This window comes from Canis lupus, chromosome 22, assembly GCF_003254725.2.
Source record: "Canis lupus dingo isolate Sandy chromosome 22, ASM325472v2, whole genome shotgun sequence".
In the NCBI taxonomy this organism is placed as follows: Eukaryota; Metazoa; Chordata; class Mammalia; order Carnivora; family Canidae; genus Canis; species Canis lupus.
In genome coordinates, this window is record NC_064264.1 from 50,580,026 (window position 1) to 50,599,230 (window position 19,205).

The following is a 19,205-nucleotide window of genomic DNA, read 5'->3' on the forward strand; positions in this document are numbered from 1 at the left end:
TTCAAGGTGAAATCAGTGCATTGTAAAGCTGGAGACACAGTTGGAGAAGGAGATCTGCTCGTGGAACTGGAATGAAGTATTTATAGCCTTTCAGTCATCACCCAATTTAATTAGCCATTTGTATTATTATTATTTCACACTCAATTTATTCAAGCGTTTTGCAGGAACACTCCTGTGCAGCAGATTTTACATGGTCATATTTATTCCACATATAGTCAAAACCAACATTCTGCCAAAAAATCACCAATGGAAATTTTTATTGATATAAATACTTGTACATATGATTTGTACTTCTGCTGTGAGATTTCCTAGTGTCAAAATTAAATCAATAAAGCTGAGCATTTGTCTAAATATTAGTTTGGCCTTTTTTTGAATGAAGACAATGTACATAAGAGGCGACTGGCTGTGCCAGTAGACTTTAAATACTAGTGTTTCATTGTGATCTTTAAAAAAAAATCTATATAAATCCTAGTTCTTTGCCTTAGTTTCATTAAATAATCATTTGCCACCTCATAATCTGATTACCTACCTCTCCTGGTTGAGGCCCTCACTCTGGTCTGTGGCTACACCTGACTTCCAAAAGCCTGTGCAGGACCCCCACCCAGGAGCTTGGAAACCCCCTGCCACCTGCCCCGCCTCCCCCAGGCTTTGCTGGGGCTCCCTGGCCTGAGAGTGGTGGGTGTGGCTGCCACAAGCCCATCAGTTGATACCCATCCTTGCCTTTTTGTGTTTTTGTGAAGCAAGTTTCCAATTAAGAAAAAAGGGCTAAAAATACTAAAAATACTGATGGTGTTTTTGTGCCAGATGCAGTTAGTAATCATAGTCTACCATTAAGTTGAAGAGCAAGTGAGCTCTCCCAGCGGAGAACGAGGTTACTAAGGATCAGCAGCTGCGTTTTCACTGCTTCTGAAATTCTTGGAATACATTTCATACTTTGCTGGTAAGTAAGCAGAGGCAGAGGCGTGCGCTGATCTGAATCTACGCTGACAGATTATCAGATGGAGGTGGGTAGTAATTGGTACTTCGTGCCTTGCTAAAATTATTTTAAGTGCTGTTTGTATTTGGAAGCTAAGCTTTCTGTCAGGCCTGAAGAACAAATTACTAATGTGTTGGTTCTTCTCTGAAAGGCCCCCCGTACTCCCTAAACACCGCTCCCTCTGGGGGCAGGGACAGCACCTTGCCCCTCGGGCTCGGGTGAGCTTCTAGCTGACATCGGACTGCTCAGCAGTATCTGCCAGCAAGTAGGTGGCTTGTTATTTTGCTAGGTTATAATGAAAAGAACCTTCTAAAAAAAAAAAAAAAAAAAAAAGAACCTTCTACCAAGTAAGTAATGCCCCGCCCCCCCCCCCAAAAAAAACCCAACAGTAGTACCAACACTTTTAAATTCGGTTTCCCAAAACATCCAGTTTAATGTTACATGATCATTCTTAGTAATCCCTTCTTTAATAAGGTTGATCTGAAAATTGTGAATATGATGTTTTATATGCTTTAAAACTACCCCCAAAACACAGTATGTTTTTCTTGAGGTTCTTTTATTAATGCTGAGATAACCCAAATCAGTTTAAAAATTCATCTCACTGTGACAGGTTAGAATCCATACAGTGGGGTTGCTAAAATCTAGCTGCTCCACAAAGTCTACATTTTAAATGTTCTCTTCAGATCAAAGCAAAGCAAAAAAGAAAGAAAGAAAAGTATGACATGAGTTCTTGAAATGTCATTTAGGGGAATTAAAATCCTGGATCTTCCTTATCCCATCCATTCAAGCCCAGGGCGTTCCTGAAGCAGCAAGCAACAAAGCGCTAGCAGAGAGAGGGGCTTCAGGCATAATCTTGTGATCAGTATGTCAAAATATTGGGGAAATCGGCTACAACTGAAAGAGAGATTGTTCCTTTTCCCACAGATTAAGTTTTACAACTATGTGTTTCAGGGAGCATTATTCCGCTTGTGCATTCAGTGGTGTGGTCCGAGGGGAGGCCTCCGGGGCTTACCATCTGTCCACAATCTCGTCATCACCAGGGCTCCCTCTGTCCCCTGGTCAAGGAGCAGTCCTGGCACTTCTCACCTGTTCTCCCGGGGATTATAGCGCAGCCCATGTTTCCCGTGGGAGTCATAGTTGTCATGGGATGGGAGGTGGACCCACTCAGGTGAGTAGGTGCCTGTGCTGTAGACGAAGCACTGCAGGGTCCCGTCTGAGGCCAGCGTCTCCTCAGGGGCTCCCTGTGTGTCTTCCCACTCGAGGACGGCGATCCTCACCAGCATGCGCTGGTACATGTCGGGGCAGCCCTCAAACTCATCCAAGAAGCGCAGCATCTGCTCATCCACGGCATAGATCTCCCCGACCACACACTGCCCCTGCCCCGGGAGGTTCAGCAGACGTGGGATGTTGTGCTCGCCAGCAATCACCAAGGGGTACGGTTCCACCGTGCGGCCCCGGCCTTGGAAGGCCGCGCAGCCGTTGGTGCCATCCAGCAGGACCTTGTGGTTGGGCTGGCCTCTCTTCAGAGTCCCATACACAAACACAGGGGCCATGCGGGCCACAGAAGCTGCGGGAGAGAAAGGAAGCAGACTGTACACACTGTGTGTGGCAGAGAAGGATCTTTCCATCTTAGTGGGGGTTGGATACTTCGGGAAGGGCCCGACAGGAAGTACTCCAGGCTCTGCTCAGCCAGCAGCTGCTCACGAGCCCCGCACAGCCTAGAGCCCACTACTCTTGCCCCCTGTGTGGTGGGCCCTACGGCATCAGGAAACACCAGCCACCCTTTAGAGTCTTCTGGGCAGAGGCACTCCTTTACGACCATACCTGTCAGAAGGAGACTGCCTGCCTTGGGATCAAGCCCTGCAGAACTGCTGTTTCTTAGGCCGGTTCATTTTCAATCTTTTTGAAAAGACTTTAAAAGTTATACCATAAATATATTTTATTAGAAAAGTTAGAAATACCAATAAGCAAATATAGGTACATACACATGTGCATAGACACACACGTAGAAAATAGTCACATGTAGTCAGCTACGAGAGATTATTCAGGTGTCGGTACTAAATTTACATTCTGGCCCTGGCAGTAGGACCCAGCAAATTTTAACAATCACACCTTCCTTTTCAAGGTCCTAGAGGGTAATGAGGCTTCCCTGTGACTCACTGTGACTCAGCGCGGCAGTCTTGGCTCTTGTCGTGAAGGTAAATATTTACTGCTCACTGGGGTCTGGGCCCCAGATTGTTACATAATTGATAAAAGTCATTTGTGTTAAAGTGACTCAAACCAAACTAGAAATGAAGTTAAAGTGGGCCTCTCCTCAGGGCCTGGCATCTCGCTGCCCTACATGCCCAGCGCTGTGTGAGGACAGCAGGCTTTGGAAGGAAGACACCTTGCACAGGAATACAAGATGCATCCATGTGCTGGCAGCAGCCCGCCCCCTGCCAGGAACACCTGGAGGGTGACACCCCCTAGGTGCCAGTCACCTGGCAGGTGGCCCTTAGGGGAAGTCACATTTGGCTCACAGGAGTTGCACTTTTTGGTGTGGGGGTCTCAGCCTCGCCTCACCTCCTCAGGGCGTCTGGGGAGGGTGCACGGCCCCCACAGACCCACTGCCTCTATCACCAGCCTGCAGAGTGTCAAGAGTTGCACAGGTTTCAGGTAAACTGCGGTCGGACAGGGTTGGCTGTGAGAGCAGCACCAGGCTGGCCGAACATGTGCATACCGGGCAACATTGGGACACCTTGAGCAGGACAGGGGACATGGTGGGAGCTCTAGTTCTAGTGACTCCAGTGACAGGAAGGACAGATTAGAGCTGTGGGGTATGACAGGGAGGCATGCTGGGCATGAGAGTCTGGAGGTGAGTCAAGGAGAAGATAGAGTGCAGCCATAGAGGGAAAAGGACATTGTGGGCACCAAGGAGCTGAAGGTGACAGGGCTGCTGCTACAGGGGACCAGAGAGGATGGGCAAACCTGAGCACAAAGAGGGCGTCAGGAGGAGCCACGGGGGGTGGGGGAGGCTGTGCGCCAGCCTTGGAGACATTCAGGAGGAGCCTCCTGACTCCCCCAACACTTGCATCCTGTTTGCTGGTGCGATCTGGCCACAGCTCCTCCAGGGGAACCCAAGGTCCCTCTCTCACCCTGGTCGCCATCCCTACCCTCGCCCAAGGACTGCCCCCAACCCCAACCAGACCTGCCTGTGTTCCCTGCAGCCTTGGGCCCTCCGCAGGGGGCACAGAGGCCTCCCCCCGCTGGCCTGGAGCAGCACCCAGCAGCCCCGCACCACCCCGACATGCTCTCCGTGGTCCCTGCTCTCTGAGGGGCTGCTGGTCCTGGTCCCGGCCGTTCAGAGCTGGAAGGAAACATGGAAACATTGGGTCTAGCGATGCCCAGGCTCAGGCTGGTGAGGATCTGAGCGTGCACAGCCAGGCAGAGCGAGTCCTCACGGAGATGCGCCATCACTGCTGCCCGAGCTCTTCTCTTTAAGTTTTTAAAGTAATATGTGTCCGTGATGTCCAAGTCCAATAGCTTTACCAGAACAATCAAGCCGCCTACCCTTTCCACAGCCTGGGCGGGGGGCAGTACTTTTAAGCCTTCAAGCTGTAGCATTTGGTGTTTCTCTTCATATTGTTGATGACTTGCCCTGACTTCTCGATGTTTTAAATTAAGTGTTACCTGCCAACCCCCGAAGCAGGTGAACAGAGTGGTTTAAGGCACAGACTTTAGAACCCCATTGCCGGGGTTGTGACGTCAGGCAAACCACTTAACCTCTCTGCCTCGGCTGTAAAAGGAAGTAATGGCAACCTGCTCAGCAAGTGGGTACACCGGGCGGGCCGGGCCGACTCCCCGCTGGCTCAGCGGACTCCTGCTGTCGCTGTTCCCGCCTGCGTCTGTGCCCCAAACGCGCACACCGCTCTGCCCCGCATCCCTCCGGCTGACCCCGTCACAGTTTTGGTCAAATCCATATTCATGTCAGCGTTAGAACTATGTAAACACTGTTCTCAGATAAGGCACATAGCGTACTATCATTAATTTCCTTTCTTGGACAACTTTTCTGTTTTTCTTGGAATTAAAAATTGCTTGCAGCTTTTTCCCTCCTCTGCTCAAGCTTCTCTGACAGTAATTCAGCCTCTCGGTTTCAGAGAGTTTCAGAAAGCATCCTTTCAGCCTTGACCACCATTAAAGAACAAAAATCAAACTCTGTAGTGTGAAGATGTAATTGCCTTTATTACTCGATTCACGAGTCAGGCAGCGTCCCACCGGGCACGCGGGCACACAGGAGTTGTACTAAAGGGAAGGCTCCAGGAAGGCCGGTGGGGCAGGGAAGTTATTAGCAAAAGAAAAGGACTGTTCTGGGCAAGGGCACCTTCCCCCAGAGGGCAGAGGACAGGATGCCAGGTGGTCTTACTAGCAAGTTAGCTGCTCTGTTCCTCTGGGGATGGAGGAGGGCTTGGGTGACACGTTACCTCATAGGTGCTCATCAGTCTAGAGAAGTTACTAAGGAAGTCTGACAGCACAAAAAGGTCAGGTATAAAGTCCTGGTTTAGTGACTTGGCCTAAAATGCAGCCATTTGGGGCCTCTTATTTTTAAAGTTTATTCATTTAAGTAATCTCTATACCCAATGTGGGGCTGGAACCCAGGACCCCAAGATCCAGAGTTGCATGCTTTCCCGACTGAGCCAACCAGGCACCTCTGTATCTCTTTTTAACCACTACCCACTGGTTTCCATTCATGTTCCCCTGGAGCCCATCCTGCTCCTGTCTGGGCACTGCTGCCTTCTGGGACGTTCCGTGATGCCATCCAGGGCTTCCGTGAGCCAGTGCCAGAGCCTGGCACCTGGATCCCATGGCCCCTTCTTGGTCGACTCCCTCATTTTGCTGAAGTTAATTCTTTCCCACCTTTAATTCACAGCGTGGCTCAGTAGAGAATTCTAGAAACAATTTTCTTCAGAACTTTATTTTTTTGTTTAAAAAGCCTTTATTCATTTTTGCTCAGGGAAAGGACAATCTCAATGTCAACTTGTCACCTATTCATAAATTTTAACTTAACAGGATTCACTGCCCTAAAGGCTGCACCTACAGACTTTTGACAACATAACTTAAAATGAAAATCTCCCTTGTTCCCTAAGGTTGCATGTTTAAAGAATAAACAGTCCCTTGCAATAACCAACCTTGGTACTTGGCCTAGGTTTAAGGTCAAATAGCAAAACAAGAGCAAAAGGAGGCCAAGTGCATTGTAACTTGATAGCCAGCAAGTACAAACATCATTGAACAAAGGAAGTTGCAGGCACCAAATAAAACAAAAGGCAGGTTCATCAGCAAGAAAAATTTACAGTTTGAAGGTGAGATCAACTATTCCACATGTGAACATGTAGGTCAATACTAGAGACTAATGTGGAACCACAGAAACAAAACTTCTATCTTAGTACCAACTACACTGAACGTAAAATTCAAAACTTAATTACCCAGGAAATTCTCCAAAATCTAAAGCTAAAACTGCCTCTTGATGCACCAGGAAGATGTTTTAATGACTGGGTCACTTAGATTTGCACCGACATATGTAAAATTTGAAGTGTATTTCCCGCCACTACTCTTTCCTGTGTCTGAATCTGGGTATGCTTAACTACTCAGCTCATGCACTAATGCATTAAAAATGATGCAACCTACTACCATGACTTCTTAAACTCACACCACCTTAACAGTTAATACCCAAAATAGCTTCCTGAAAATGTCCCAATATTAAACTTTTTGTTCAGTTTGGTGCTTGCTGTGACAATACAGAACAGAATACAACTAATTTCCTCAGCCACTACACTTCCAAGTAACTGAATCTAACTTTTGCTCAAGTTTCAACCCACCTATCTGCCAAAATGCTTGTTAAAATTTAACCATCTCTGATACTCTTAAACTGCAGCTCCTATACACAGTTTAACAGTGCCTTTCCCTGTGTGTATCTGGACATTTTAATCAAGAGAATTAAAGTCATGGTATTATGATTAGCCAAAGCTCTTCCTAGCAGACTGATTCTGATTTAGCATATAATAAATGGCTTCCCAGAGATAGAAGCAAACAAGCCACAATCATTTCTATTCATGAAAGGAGCTACCAACATGCCTTGTGCCAAAAAGGTGCACTTTTCCAAAAACACAGTCCAGAAGATTGATGGTCAGCTGGAAATCTTCCACTAATGACAACATTATGACAAGATCTCCGGATACACAGAGAAGAAACATTAAAAGTGTGGTGGAATCCTCAGCAGGGAAATGAAGCCTTAGAGAATAGTATACATTTAACAAAAATGGGGAACAGGGTGACACTGTAGCTGGCTATTCATAAAGGACCACAGATTTTCCTCATGGACCAAAAGTCCCTACAAAATAAACTGTGCCTCAATTATTGCTTATTTTAAATTACACTTTTACAGAGCTATTTAGTACCTGACACAGAAAAACAGTCGCATAAGGAAGCATTTATTTGAGGTTTAACATGAAATCATACAAATAAAATTTGTATAAACACAAATCCACATCGAGTCGTAACACAGATAGCAAAAGACAAAGTAAAAACAAAGGAAACTAATTGGTGGCTATATACAGTTGGACACGGTTGTGTCTTGTACACTAGAAAGTCTTTTACAAAATAATCATCTTAGATCAACAGAAGACCAATCTTCAATGTCGTCCTGCAAGATGGGTTAACTTTAAGCAATCTCCTCCTGTTTTCTCCAATGTCCTCCTTTAGTATGGCTGGTAATTGTTTTGGTAACTGCCACCCCCTCTAGACGCCTTGCCGTAAGTGCTCTGTTGGCCACTGTAGTCTACATATCCCTGTCCATATCCATAGTTCCCATAGTTATACCCAGTATAATCATAGCCGCCATAGCCACTATAGTTTTGATCACCACCATAGGCACTATTGTAATTTCCATATCCTTGATCATAATAGTTATTAAATCCTTGGTTCCAGTTTTGACCCTGACCTCGTCCACGACCCCTAGTACCACCTCGTCCACCAGCTGCAGCACCTCTTCCTCCTTTTTGTTGTTGCTGTTGCTGCCTATATACCTCTTTGGGTTGTGCGACTTTGATTTCACACTTCCCAGAACCAATTTGATGATATCTGCTTTCTAACAATTCCTTTACTGGCTCTTCGTCTGTATAGGTAATAAAACAAAATCCTCTTCTTTCGTTTGTTTTTGTATCCATGGGAAGTTCAATATATTCAATCTCTCCAAAGGCTCCAAAATATTCTTTAATTTGTTCTTCACAAGTATCTGGGCTCAATCCACCCACAAAAATCTTTCTGGGGGGTTCTTTCCCTTTTAAAGCTTTGGCCCTTTTGGGGTTTATCAACTTGCCATCCAGTTTGTGTTCTTTCAGTTCCAAAACCTTATCAACACTAGCAGCATCTTTGAAAAGCACAAATCCAAATCCTCTTGGTCTTCCAGTCACTGGAACTGTTTCAATTGTACAGTCTACAACTTCCCCAAATCGAGACAAATATTCAGTCAGATCTTTCTTGCTTGTATCCCAGCTCAAGCCTCCAATAAACATTTTACCGTCATCCTGCTGATTCTTGCTCGCGTTGATCTTGGATCCCTCTGCGAACTCCTCTATGTTGCTGTACTCATTCATGTCCTCCATGGTGGCGGAGCTGGCGGCCGGGGTCGGCGGCGGAGCGTTGTATGGAGCTGGATTTAAAACGGCGGCGGCAGAGCTCTTCAGAACTTTAAAGGCATTCCTGTTTTCTAAATTTCCCAAGATCTTGTTGAGAAGTCCAGCGCCACTGGGCTCCACCATCCTCTGTTCAGGACTTGAGCTTTCCTCCTGGAGAGTTGCGAGCTCTTCTTTTTTCCCTTTTTAAAATATTTATCTATTTGAGAGTGAGAGCACGAGCGCGGGGAGAGGCAGAGGGAGAAAATCCTCAGGCCGACTCCTTGCTGAGCGCAGAGCCCTGCCCGGGGCTCAATCCCATGAGCCCGAGATCATGAGCCTGAGCTGCAATCACGAGTCCGACGCTTAGCCAATGGAGCTGCCCAGGTGCCCCACTCCTTGTGGGGTTTTCATTCATTGTGCCAGGAACTTCCATCTGAAAACTCACCATCTTGGACCGTGGGAAATTTCCTTCTCATTCCTACCTTCTTGTTCTCTTTCTGATCTAATACTCACGTATTCCATATCCTGAAATAATTTTCCCGTTTTCTCTCTCTCCTCCTTTTTTTCTAGGTATTTTTCTTTTTAATCTACTTAACTCCCAGTTCTTCTGTGAGTTTGTGTCTATCTTTGCCATCATAGTTCTTTCCCAGCTTCAAACCGCCTCTCATCTTTGGGAAGGTATTAATTACCTTAGGTTTGGGTTGTTGTTTGATGTTTTCATCTTTGCCTGCATTGACTTTGTTTTGGTGTTTCTTTACAGGTTTTCTTCCAAAGCTGGTAATCCTTGGCCACTGGCTTTTCATATTGAGAATCTAGACATCATATAGTAAATGAAAGCTGTGTGTGCAACGTTGAGGACCTGATGGTTGGCAGGCCTCGTGTGGGGATTCTGGGTGCAGGTTTGGGGGTGGCAGGTAACAGAATCTAGGTATGCAGATTTTCCCTTGGTCTCCATTTTTAGGGTGCCACCTAACCTCACCCTCAGCCGGGCCCAGTGCCCCCAGTACGAAGCCTCTCTGGACAGCATACCCTCTACTCCCTGCTGGGAAGAGGAGACTGGGCATCTCTGCTCCCTTTACAGACTTTTACCCTTCCCTGACCGTCATCTTCACACGCCCTTGGGTGCAGAGTTTCCCGGGTGGTCTGCTGTACCAGGTGGCTAGCTGCTTGCTTCCTTCACACCGTGCAGGGGTTTGGGTTTCTGGCTTCTCAGGCTGCTAAGGCATTTTGTCTTCCAGAATGTTGTTGTCCTCCCTGGCCTTCTGTCTTTATAGGTCACTGGAGTGGCATTTAGGGAGAAAGCAGGACTAGTGGAGCCTGTTCCTCTGCATCTCCTCCTTGGGGAGCCCTCCCTGACCACCCACTCCACCATTTCACAGGCCCACAGACCTTCATCTTTCCAGAGGCTCAATATGAAATGGGACACAAGTGGAGGTTTGGAAACCACTTGCTTAGAGGGGCGCTGAGAAGAGTTTATGGCACCACTGATCTGGCTATGTTTTAGATTGCCAGTAAGGTGGCAGGTGGGCACAGGGGGCTGGCCGGGGCAGGGGCGGGGGCGGGGTGCAGGTGGGGGCAGACCTGCAGAGGGGAATCATCTTTGGCAGGCAAGAGCAGCCTAGGAGAGGGAAAGGCCAGCAGGGCCCTCAGGGAACCGCAGGGGTGCACACTACAGGGGAGCTGAGTTTGTCACCCCACAATATGCCTCTTTGGTGGGAGGATTACTTTAGGCTGATTATATTTTATGAAACACAGGAGAAGCTCTGAGATAAGTAACTCTTTTAAGAAGAGTCATTTGCAAAAAAATAAAAAATAAAAAATAAAAAAAAATAAAAAATAAAAAAAAAAGAAGAGTCATTTGCATTTCTAAGGGGTGTCTCCATTTGTAAGGTTGTCTTCCTACCTGTCCCAGCAAGAGGGGGATGATTTTCCATCTCTAGAAATTCTATCTGTGCCAAAGGCAGAGAATGGGAGATGCATAACCTTACCCTGTTTACTGAGCTCTGCCTGCAAACCTCCCACAATCGGCTCCTGGGCCCCAGTGTCTCTCCTGTTTTAGCAGGAGACAGTATCTCAGGGGAGGGTGTGGCCTTTGGGGTGTTACTCCTTTTCCTGGGTTTCCCGGGGTATACAGGAGAGACACATGTTATAAAATTTTTGTGTTTCTCTCCTGTTAATCTTTTACTACAGGGAGTACTAAAGGTAGAGGGAAAATTCGGCTTCCTACATAAGGACTGAGACAAAGTCTCCCCTCTCCTGTTCACAGTGAAGGTCAGGGGAAATAAACTAGTAAACAGGCAGCATCCAAAAAAAAAAAAAAAAAGTGGAGCAAGGACAGTGGGAAGGAGTGCGCCCAGGGCGTGGTGAGAGGCCCTGCCTCAGAAGGGACAGATGGGTGGCCACAGGGATGTGAAAATAGGTGATGTCATCTGTCCAGGGCGGGTGCCACCAGGGCTGAGGACCTGCAGAATGGAAAGAGGTTTAGAACAGCCCTCCTGGGAAAAGCCTGGGCTTTGGAATAAGAGCCATAGGATGCCAGAGCAGGTTCTTTGCAAAGAAAGCACCGTGCTTCCATGACTCCAGGACAGCTCACCAGGACTACACAGGCTGGCCTACTGAGGGTGACAGAAGGACAGAAATTGCGGTTAGGGAGCTGGAGAAGATGGTACATCTGCAGGGCTGATTCCTCCCAGCGATGCCCGCCAGTGCCATCTCTGCAGGTGGGGGAACCCCGCTGAGGGGTGGGGGAGGCTCAGGTGGCTGAGATGAGGCTCCAGCGCTCTGCCCTTCCGGCTGACCCCAAGGCCACAGGTGAGTGCCCACCGCACAGCCTAGGACTCAGGCCCTGCAGTGACAGCGACGGTTTACAAAGGACACTCCCGACTATATTCTTGTGTCTCTCTCACTTCTTTTCACTAAATTTTGATAAACCAATTCCTTCTCTGAATTTATTTTCAAAATTTTTAAAAATCGTGATAAAATACACAAAATATAAAATTTACCATTCTAACCATTTTTAATTATACAGTTCAGTAATGTTAAGTACATCCCGTCTCCAAGACTTTTTCCATCTTATAAAACTGAAACTCTATACCCCCTGCCCTGTCTCCCTACCCCTGGCAACCCCATGCCACTTTCTATTAGTTTCATTACTCTGGGTACCTCATGTAAGTGAAATTATTCAGTGTCTGTCTTCTTGTGGCTAACTTCACAGAGCATAATGTCCTCAAGGTTCCATGAGGATCCATGCTGCAGCCTGTCAGAATTTCTTTCCTACTTAAGGCTGAATAATACTCCATCATATATATGTACACCACATTTTATTCACCCATCCTCCAGTAGATATTTGGGTTGCTTCCACTTCTTGGCTATTGTGAATAATGCTGCCATGAACGTGAGATTGCTGGACCATATGGTTATTCTATTTAATTTTCTTAATAACCTCTGTTTTTCCACTAGCAGCTGTACCATTTTTACATTCCTACCAAGTGTACAAGTGTTCCAATTTCTCCACATCTTTGTCAGCACTTGTTCCTTTTTGTTTTGCTTTTTTTTTCTTTAAAGACTTTATATTTATCCATGAGAGACAGAGAGAGAGAGAGGCAGAGACACAACACAGGCAGAGGGAGAAGCAGATTCCCCGCAGGCAGCCTGATGCAAGACTGGATCCCAGGACCCTGGAATCATGACCTAAGCCCAAGGCAGATGCTCAGCCACTGAGCCACCCAGGTGTCCATTTTGTTGTTTTGTTGTTTTTTTGATGGTGGCCATAACTGGTGTGAGGCAGTATCTCACTGTGGTTTTGAGGATTAGTGATGCTAAGCATCTTTTCATCTGCTTATTGGCCGTTGGTATATCTTCCTTAGAGGAATGTCTCAAGTATTTGCTACTGAATTTTAATTCTCTAGCTCTTCTGGATATTAACCTCTTACCAGGCACATGATTTATAATATATTCTCTCACTCCGTAGGTTGCCTTTTCATTTTGTTGACTGTGTCCTTTGATGCACAGTTTTGAGCTTAGGTGTTGTCCAATGTATTTTTACTTTTGTTTCCCATGTTTTGGTGTCATATACAAGAAATCACTGCCAAATCCAGTGTCATGAAACTTTTGCCCCATGTTTTCTCCTAAGAGTTTTGTAACATTAGCTCTTATGTTGTTGGTCCTTTTTGTATGTGGCATACAGTAAGGGTCCAACAGCATTCTTTTGCATACGGAGACCGAGTTTTCCAGTCGTTGTAAAGATTGCTCTTTCCCCCTTGGTCTTGGCACCCTTACCAAAAATCATTCAACTGTATTTGCAAGGACTGATTTCTAGACTCTCATTGTCTTTCATTGTGTCTCTATGTCAGTACTGCCCTGTTTATTTACTTATTTATTTTTAAAAAGATTGTATTTATTTATTCATGAGAGACAGAGAGAGAGGCAGAGACACAGGCAGAGAGAGAAGCAGGCTCCATGCAGGGAGCCTGATGTGGGATCGATCCCAGGTCTCCAGGATCACACCCAGGCGCCAAACTGCTGAGCCACCCAGGGATCCCCTGCCCTGTTTTTTATTGCTGTAGCTCTGCAGTAAGTTTTTTGAGATCAGTAAGCATGAGAGCTCCAACTTTGTTATTTTTCAAGATGACTTTGCTTATTTGGGGTCCCTTGATATTCCTTATGAATTTCAGGATGGATTTTTCTATTTCTGCAAAAATGCACCTTTAGAAATTTTCATAAGAGCTACCTTAAACCTGTAGATCACTGTGGGTAGTGTTAGCATCCTAACAATAGTCTTCCAATCCATGGACATGAGCTTTCTTTCCATTTATTTGTCTTTAATGTTTTTAAGCAACATGTTGGTAATTTTCAGTGTGTAAGTCTTTCACCTCCGTGGTTATGTTTATTCCTAGGTATTTTATTATTTTTGATGTTACTCTAAGAGGAGGAATTAGTTTTTATATTTTCAGATTTTCCATTGTTAATATATAAAAATGCAACTGACTTTTTGTGCACTGATTTTGTATCCTGCAGCTTTCATGAATTCATTTATTAGTTCTAACAGTTTTCTTATAGAAATCTTAGAGCTTTCTACATATAAGATAACATAAGCAGTGATAATTATTTTTACTTCTTCCTTTCTAATTTGGATCTCTCACATTACTTTTTTGCCTGATTGTTTCAGGTAGGACTTCTGATACTATGTTTAATAGCATCCTTATCTAATTTCTATTCTTAAAGGAAAAACATTGTCTTTTATTTTTGAGAATGAGGTTAGTTTGGGGTTTTTCATATATGGCCTCTATCATGTTGAGGTAGTTTCCTTCTATTCCTACTTTAAGTGTTTTCACCACAAACTGGTGCTGAATTTTGTCAAACTTTTTTTCCTTCATTTTGTTAATATGCATTACATTGATTTTCTTATGTCGAACCACCCTTGCATTCCTGAGATAAAGTCCACTTTGCCATGGTACATAATTCTTGTAATGTGTTGCTGAATTCTGTTTGCTAATATATTTAGAATTTTTGCATCAATCCTCAGCAGGAATATTAAAATGATAAAAATATCTACTACTATACTACTACTAGCTTATATGCTTTTCAATGAAGCCTCCTAAAAAATGAATATTCTGCATAATAAATGGGAGAGGGAATCATGCCATATCAATTACTGGTTGGGCCTTAATGATTTTTCAGAGCCAAGGATACCTGGGAAGGTGGTGTTACATAGAAACGATTGTGGGTAGACCACAGATTAACTTTAACTCTGTGGAGAATCATTCCAGCAGCTTTCTTCCGCAGAAGACAAGTTCTTCTTGTGAAAGAAAACTTGACAATAAAAATTAAACTTCTTTTCTAGGTAATAATGCAGCCTGCCAAAATGACCAAATTTTAATAGTCTACATTTCATCTATTGAGTTGTATCCTTTACTACTTATGTAAGAAAAGAATTAACATTTTGCATTTCTGGCTCCTTTCATAAGAAAAACATCATTACCTTTCTGATTGTGTTTTGAACAAACAGAGATCCTGCAGGAAGAAACTCATCCCTGTGGGGATTGAGAAAGGATCAGAGTTAAGCACTGAAACAAGCAATTAATTCCCATTAGAGGATGAAGGCACTCATGTTCACTTTGAATCAGAAAAACAAATTGTGAATAAAATCATGTACAACCAAGAGGTGACTTGTCAAAGTTAATAACTTAGAGAATGGAAGGGAAACTGAATGCACAGGAGAAACTGCACGCCACAGGAAGTGCAGGCCAGTGAACTGGAGGGGTTCTGTATTGGTGGGATAAGACCCACCACTCTAAACGCCACAGTCATGTGGGGGCAGGGGGTTCCGGTGCCTGACCTTCCTCTAACAAATGCAGTCTAGGAGAAAAAGTCTCACAGTGTTTTCTACCTGTTAGGTCACCATCCCCCAGGCATGGATTTCCCTACAAAAGCAATGAGAGAGAAGCAGGGAGACTAACATTCAACGTGGCATATGTCACTCTCAGGTAGGAAAGGCAGCTCTGAATGACCCCGAGTGCCATCTCCTCCAACGATGTGATCAATGCGCACAGGCCTGAGTGGAGGCTGTTGCTGCACCAGGGTCTCAGCACCTTCCACTTGGGAATCGAAGAGCCCCCAAACTGAACCCCTGTCCCAAACCCAACTGTTTGGGAGTGGTGTGGACAGCCGGGGGTCTGCAGGGAAGGGGGGACAGGCTCAGAGAGTCTCGAAAAGTTTTACTTCAGCAAAATGTGGCTACTTGAGTATCGTCGGTGTTTAAGAAAACAAAGCCAATCCTGGATGTGCTGCTCGGCCTGGCGCTGCAGGAGATGCCTGTCACTTACTCAGCAGTTCTGGTCTGCAGGCACAACCCGTCTATGGTTTCATATTTCATCGCTGAAGCAGAAATTGAAAGTGATTACAAGTCATTCCTATAATTGTTGAATTTTTCCTGCTTAATTTTTTTTTCCTAGCCACCTGGTGCTAAGAGTGTACAAGGCAGGATTCGGCTGAAGGGTTTATGATGCTAGTTCATACACAGTGACTACTGCGCGTGCTGAGGACCTATTCGGGAACACATGCAGACCAGGTGAGCCCAACAAAAAGGGGGCTAATACTGAGCTCTTCTTAAACTTATCCGCAAAAGGACTTAAATGGACATCATTTTCTAACATGAAGACAACCTTTAAAGAAAGGCGCCTCCAGAGAATACTCATCCCGCGTGGATTAAAGTGTAACGATCCAGGGAATGGCAGTTGTCTGTTTTCTTGGCCACCAGCAATGGCCACTGCCTGCCGTAAGGGGTGCAGGATGCGCGCGGCCTTGCGCTCTGGGCTCGTGGGCTACGGGCCACGGGGCCGCGGGCGTGTGCAGGAGCCTCCGGCAGGCCTGACCCGTGGGGCCAGATCTCAGCCGGAAGCCGGGGGGCTGCGGGCCTGCCTGCACTCTGGACCGGTCCTGCTCCACAGAGCCCCCCCCACCCCGCCCAGCCCCCAGCTCAGTCCCGGGGCTGCTTCTCCCACCCTGCTGGCTGCTACTTTCCCTGGAGACAACGCCCGAGTGTCCCATACAGTTACCCATTAATTCTTCACAAGTTTCTCAGAGCTGTAGGAAACAGGTGAAAAAACAAAATCCCTTGAACCCTGCGCGGGAGCTGGGCCCGAGCCCGCAGGGCCGTGAGGCCCTGTCAGGCTCCCCTCAAGTGGCCCCCGGGGCGGGGGGCAGGGGGGCTCGGCTGCATCCTGTGGGCACTTTGATACTGTCGCCCTGCTGCCTGCTGCTTTCTTTACAGCAGCGACAGGGCTTCCTGCCCGCCGACCCTCGCCCACCCCAGTGAATACCCCAGAAACGGTTACGGCAAAACACTTTTCTTACATTAACCAAGCGGCTCCGGCAAAACTGCAGTGCCTTTGAACTCACGAAGTGAGGGTCTCGGTTCACAGCTGTCCCCTCCTGCCCTATCCCTTCACGGCCGTGCAACAAATAGGGGCTTTATGGGCCCTGATGCCACACTGGGGCCTCTGAACGCTGCCTCAGCCACCATCCCATGGGTTTTCACTCTGGCTGTGCCGGACATTTTACAAAGGAATGTTTTAATGTCATACCACCTTTAAGGCAATTCTTTTTTTTTTTTTTTTTTTTTTAGATTTTATTTATTTAGGGCAGCCCCGGTGATGCAGTGGTTTAGTGCCGCCTGCAGCCTAGGGCATGATCCTGGAGACTCTAGATCCAGTCCCATGTCAGGTCTCTGCATGGTGCCTGCTTCTCCCTCTGCCTGTGTCTCTGCCTCTCTCTCTCTCTGTCTCTATGAATTAAAAAAAAAAAAAAAGATTTTATTTATTTATTCATGAGAGACAGAGAGAGGCAGAGAGAGAAGCAGGCTCCATGCAGGGGGACTGACGCAGGACTTGATCCCGGGTCTCCAGGATCACGCCCTGGGCTGAAGGCAGCGCTTAACTGCTGAGCCACCCAGGCTGCCCATTTAAGGCAATTCTTTTACCATCTTTAAAACAAAGTGACCAACAAGGGAGATAGGACCATCCCCACACACCCCCAGGCCTACTCTGAAAGTCTGCAAAGAACAGCTGTAAACTCCCCGAACACCCAGTCAGGGAAAGGGCTCGATGGAAACAGGCTGGATGGTGAACGGGCCGGGCCTGCCGGGGCCACAGCCTGGAGTAACAGCCCCCCACCCCCACCCCCCCATCAGGCTCGGGGAGGAGGCACTGAACACTCAGGAGAGGCCTGGCCGCGCCCGCCAGAGACCATGTGCTGCCGGAGGTGGAGGGAGAGCACTGGTACCAGCACGGGCTTGCCCATGGACAAGGTGCTGAGGCTCATCCCCACAGGGGGCCCACCTGTGGCTCAGAGGGGACAACAGGAATAATGCCGGCCTCCACAACGGAACGGCATTTACTCGTGCCTGCCCCATGCAAGTTAACACTCAATGGGAGATCTCCTTAGTCTCTAGCTTCTCCCATTTTACAGATGGAGAAACTGAGACAGAGTGACTTAGCCAGTTATAGCCAACAGAGCAGATGTGTTTGCTCTCACCCAGCTCTGGGAGGAGACACTCCTCTCATTGCTTCCTGCCCTAAACTGCAGAACAGGGATACCTTCCTGCCTCCAGGGGGCCCAGGCGGCCAGTGGCTCGGACCACGGCTCCACACTGGGCTCCATTGATGTCCTCACCCAGAAGGCACCCACAGGTGTTCGCTGAGCACTGAGCATACATCACTGCAGCCTTCCAGGCGTGCACCATGGAATCCGCACTCAGAAGCTGCCACCATCCTGGAATTCTTACTACTTTTATCTTTGAACTTGTGTTAAGTGAAGTCTGATGGGACACTAGTGAACAGAGGAGATCCACGCAGCCAGAGGCACAGCATTCTTGATGTTCCAGGAGCACAGAACCCCAGGGTCCCACAATGTGTGGGAGACTCAGAGCAAAGACAAGAGGTCATGTCTTGCCTGTGACTGTCTTGCTCCGAGAAGCAAAACTCCATTCCCAGCAGAACTTCCTTGGAATACTGGAAGGAGGTATATATATTTTTCAGAATGATCTACCAGAGGGTTCGACTTTCCAGGTGTGAATTTTCTTGTCTGTAAAATTTTATCTCAAAGAAAACTGATCTAAAGAAAAATACTGAGATCATAGAGGGAACACAACTGGCTGGCCTCTCAGTCTATAATTACTATTACAGGTTTATATTCTTATTTGAGTTCATGATGCTTCACAGTTCCCAATCAACAGCAAAACCTTCCCATCTTTTATTTAGGATTTGTGGTGGCCTCCCTTAAACTTAGTTACTTTCTGGAACCCAACATGCAGTAAAACGAGGCCAGCAAATTTCTCTGGATCTGTTCTCTGGGCTCGTGGCAGGTGAAGCAGCCCTCGGAGGTGGGGCTGTGAGTGCCGTGAGCTCTGGGCATGGCTACTGAGATTCGGGTCTCACAAGCTGTCATTACCCACCCAGGGCCTGTCCGCACTGCCACTGACCAAGCAGAGGTTTCTCACACTTGGCTACTAGGAAATACAGCAAATGATTTGCCCTTAAGAGGGTTTTTGCAAGCCTGCTAGAGGAGAGTGCAGCTCTTAACTGACATGCTGGCACTTGCTCAAAATATGTTCATTCTGCCTGGCACAAGCCCTCCGATCAAGGAGAAAAAGCCAAGAATGTGCGTCGTGTCCCAACCCGACATCCGTCTGCAGGGCATAGCAACAGGGCCAAGCGGTCTGGTTAGAGGCAGGTGACCCCCACCCACCTTGTATCCCCCCCGAGGGTCTTTGTTTTTCTTGGTGGCAACTCGAGCCAAAAGCAACAGAGGGAATGGGAATGACTATCCCTCAGTGCACCATCTAAAAGGTTTTGTTTTGGGGCAGCCCGGGTGGCTCAGCAGTTGAGCGTCTGCCTTCAGCCTAGGGTGTGATTCCGGGGTCCCAGGATCGAGTCTCGCATCGGGCTCCCGAGGAGACTGCTTCTCCCTCTGCCTGTGTCTCTGCCTCTCTCTGTGTGTTTTTCATGAGTAAATAAATAAAATCATTAAAAAAAATTTAAAAATAAAAGGTTTTGTTTTTCAGAAACATTTTAAGGCTATCT

The 19,205-nt window shown here is 46.8% G+C and overlaps 3 protein-coding genes across 15 annotated transcripts in view; 1 reads left to right on the forward strand and 2 right to left on the reverse strand.

The window, feature by feature from the left end:
- Positions 1–351, forward strand: part of PCCA (propionyl-CoA carboxylase subunit alpha) — a 462,094-nt gene extending 461,743 nt beyond the window's left edge. For all 4 annotated transcript variants that reach the window (XM_049099422.1, XM_025440953.2, XM_049099423.1 and 1 more), the window contains one exon: positions 7–351. In XM_049099422.1, coding sequence (XP_048955379.1) covers positions 7–75 — 69 coding nt within the window. In that variant the 3' untranslated portion in view covers positions 76–351. The remainder of the gene's footprint in view (positions 1–6) is intronic.
- Positions 352–1,513: 1,162 nt separating this feature from the next.
- The window catches only part of GGACT (gamma-glutamylamine cyclotransferase), a 42,376-nt gene continuing 24,684 nt past the window's right edge, over positions 1,514–19,205 (reverse strand). For 7 of the 10 annotated variants that reach the window (XM_025440961.3, XM_025440968.3, XM_025440964.3 and 4 more), the window contains one exon: positions 1,514–2,543. In XM_025440961.3, coding sequence (XP_025296746.1) covers positions 2,059–2,543 — 485 coding nt within the window. In that variant the 3' untranslated portion in view covers positions 1,514–2,058. Of the gene's footprint in view, positions 2,544–14,605; positions 14,658–14,707; positions 15,502–16,479; positions 16,910–19,205 lie in introns of those variants that run through there. The other 3 variants (XM_049099428.1, XM_049099427.1, XR_007405037.1) reach the window with 3 other exon arrangements.
- On the reverse strand, positions 7,420–10,473 carry LOC112655763 (heterogeneous nuclear ribonucleoprotein D-like). Its single transcript, XM_025440958.3, has one exon. It carries the CDS (start codon positions 8,767–8,769, stop codon positions 7,708–7,710), a length of 1,062 nt encoding a protein of 353 aa, XP_025296743.1. The 5' UTR covers positions 8,770–10,473; the 3' UTR covers positions 7,420–7,707.

Bases quoted from the DNA above. Each gene is read 5' to 3' on its own strand.
- LOC112655763 (XM_025440958.3), bottom strand. From the start codon at position 8,769: ATGGTGGAGCCCAGTGGCGCTGGACTTCTCAACAAGATCTTGGGAAAT.